Source organism: Haplochromis burtoni, unplaced genomic scaffold, assembly GCF_018398535.1.
Source record: "Haplochromis burtoni strain Fernald_Lab_line unplaced genomic scaffold, NCSU_Asbu1 Contig_202, whole genome shotgun sequence".
Classification (NCBI taxonomy): domain Eukaryota; kingdom Metazoa; phylum Chordata; class Actinopteri; order Cichliformes; family Cichlidae; genus Haplochromis; species Haplochromis burtoni.
Window position 1 is genome coordinate 435,112 of NW_024582563.1, and position 2,830 is coordinate 437,941.

At 41.8% G+C, this 2,830-nt stretch overlaps 1 protein-coding gene across 1 annotated transcript in view; it reads right to left on the reverse strand.

The window, feature by feature from the left end:
* Positions 1 to 2,830, reverse strand: part of slc12a8 (solute carrier family 12 member 8) — a gene marked incomplete in the record, with an annotated part of 23,939 nt that overhangs the window by 3,181 nt on the left and 17,928 nt on the right. The window contains 3 exon segments of the mRNA XM_042226239.1: positions 524 to 641; positions 739 to 836; positions 933 to 1,593. Coding sequence (XP_042082173.1) covers positions 524 to 641; positions 739 to 836; positions 933 to 1,593 — 877 coding nt within the window.

Here is a 2,830-nt window from a genome sequence, read left to right on the forward strand (position 1 = left end):
GTTCAGTGTCTGGCACTCTGGAGACCAATTAGCAATTGCCATAGAATACCAGAATTGGCAGAACCACCAATCGAGCAAATTCTGCCTGAACACATGTGACAGACGTGAAAGACTCTGGAGAAGTTGTGGAGAACATTATGTTTGCCTGTAGCATCATTTAGCCTGAGGGGTTGGATGGTGGGTCAGTGATAGTCTAGGGAAGTATGTCCCTGGAGGAACACACAAATGTCTACATGCTAGCATTGTCACCCTAACTGCCATTAGGTATCAAGATTAAATCCTTTTTCCCCCACTTTGGTGTCTTTTGTTCTTTTTGTGCTTTGTTTTCCTCATATGACTCATTATGCTTGTATTCATGTTTATTTTTTAATAATACAATAATTTATAATTTTAGTCTATGAAGTGCTCAAAAAAGCACTTTAATCTCTGAAGTTTCAAGATGAAGTACAAATATTAAGTGGAGATGAATTTATCCTGAATCCACTTAGTTCTTCTAAAAAGAAAATAAACATGTGGAAATCACCTCTTGGTAGTCCAGGACTTGTTTTCCCGATGTAGAAGAAGAGCAGCAAGGCAAATATTATGTTTGTTAAGGCATAAACCCATTGAATAACAAACATAATCAATATGGAGCTCAATGCCTGAAAGAAAACAAAGGATATGTTCACATTATTCCAAAAATATCAAGAAAGTCATGAGAACACAATTAAAATATTGTACAGCAAATGTCTGTCATACCCCAATGAGAGCGATCCAGCGGTTACACAACTTTGCATAGAAGGAATTGTGCTTGGGTTGGATTTCAAAGCTTTGGTGTTCTGCTTTATCTCCAGTGCCTGAAAGATTTAAGAAAGGGTCAAATAGGTAGGTAGCTTCTATGATACAGTATATACCTTAATCTATTCTAATGTTTGATAGGTAAATCTGATCACCTGTGCTGTAATTGTGAGTGTCAGCAGGCAAATCCTGCTCAACGTGACCAACATCTGTATAGCCCGTGATTTGAGGCTCCTCTCCAGCCTTGAGCTCTCCTCCTCCACCTGGCCCCTGGTCTTCCTCTGCTAGTGAAGCAGAACTTGTCCTCTCTTCTTTCTCTTCTGAGGAAACACTGGAGTTCGAGTCCAAACCAAAGCTGTCCATTAGCTTCTGCTTAGCAGTAGCCTTTCTGTTCTTGGATGTGTTGTTCATGTCTTGCATGCAGGAGGTCTTCTCAGCTGCAGAGTCCACATTTGAAACAGGTGGAAATATCTGGTCCATGTCCCTAGTGAACTCCAGCAGAGTGCCTTTACTCTGCGGACTCCCGCCATCACTGCCATAGTTTGGAAGATTGGCTTGAATCAGTGACGTGCTGCTGTGCCTGGTGGACCTGCGCTGGTTTCTTTTGCCCACTATGGCGGTGTCCCTCTTATCTTTATTCTGAAGGTGGGAGGTCATGGCCACGCTGAAGTAGGAGTAGTCGACAAAGCTGTAGGTGAGCATGAAGTTGATGGTGACGATGGGCGCCAGTACGTTAACTTGGCCGATGAAAATGAAGGCCATCGTCACCAGGCTCGTCAGAAAGATAGCCGCCACCGGGGTCTTGTTTGGGCCTTTCTGTCAGGGAGAAAAGGTCACACGATATTAGCGATTCCTGTTACAATGTACCAAATGCACGTATTGTGTGCCTCTAACTCAACACATTTTGTGTGACAAAGAGAAATGTCTTATTCTTCCTGGGATTTTGTACATTTGCCACAGCTAACCCTTTGCCAAGTAAAATCGATGTTAGTTTTGAGCAAAGGGGGGAAAACACCAATCCAGAGGAACAGAGACACAATGAAAACGAACATAAAGCTGAATCTGAGTTAAATAAAACACCGATGAGTGATCTTTTCCTGCTGTTGTCCACTGAGTTTTCAAAAGTTCATGTTCAGTGTTTGATTTACCAACAAGTAACAATCAGATGATTACTTATTCATGTTGCTGACAAATGTAAGCTTTATAGCTTGAAAAATGTGGGTCGTATTGAGTAAATTAAAAAGAAATCCATTACACAAAATCTTCCTATGACTTCATCTGGACTTCTTCTGGCCAGTCTGACATGAGATAGCTGTGACGCCCATGAGAAAGCTATTTCGACTTTTAGAAAGGTTCTGGTGCTATTTTTCCATGAGTATGCCTACATTACATTTAATTAAATCAAATACACACTGCATAAATAAAGAATATGTTTGTGTTTACAACTTAAATAGTGTTCAGCATTCACAGTTAAATGAATGGAATAAAACAATGCCCCCAACAATAATTGCTTTTCTCAAAATGGAAAAATGGCTTTAACATGTGGTTTGTTAACTAGTTTGCTTTTATTTCCCAGGTCCTATCTCACTGTTTAAGGAGCACTGCTGTGTGCTGGAGGGCCTCCAGAGCATACAGCGGAGCAGGGCCCTGCCCGTCTCCCTTCCTGCGTTTGTTCTGGGGCTTTGATTTGGGCCAAGATGTCTAGGGCCTCATTCCAGCCTGCTGAGAGAGGTCAGATACTGCTGCCATCCAGAGAAGTCTGAGGAAAACTGGGGTGGAAGAGGTCAGGTTGTTAACGTGACTATGTGTGCATGTGTTTTGCAGCAATGTGTCGTAACTCTTTGATGCAATAAAGTCAGTCCACTCACTTCTGTGGAGTGCTTGCTCTATAATTAGGCAGACCTGTGACCGTGTCCTTCTGAATCCATACACCACAGCCCCCTTTAGAGCCAGACTTAGCACACTTATTCATTTACAATGTATGTGTGTGTTACTTTGGGCAATCAGAGAAACCAACTTCAATCCCAATTACTCTATACAACTTGTATTTGAT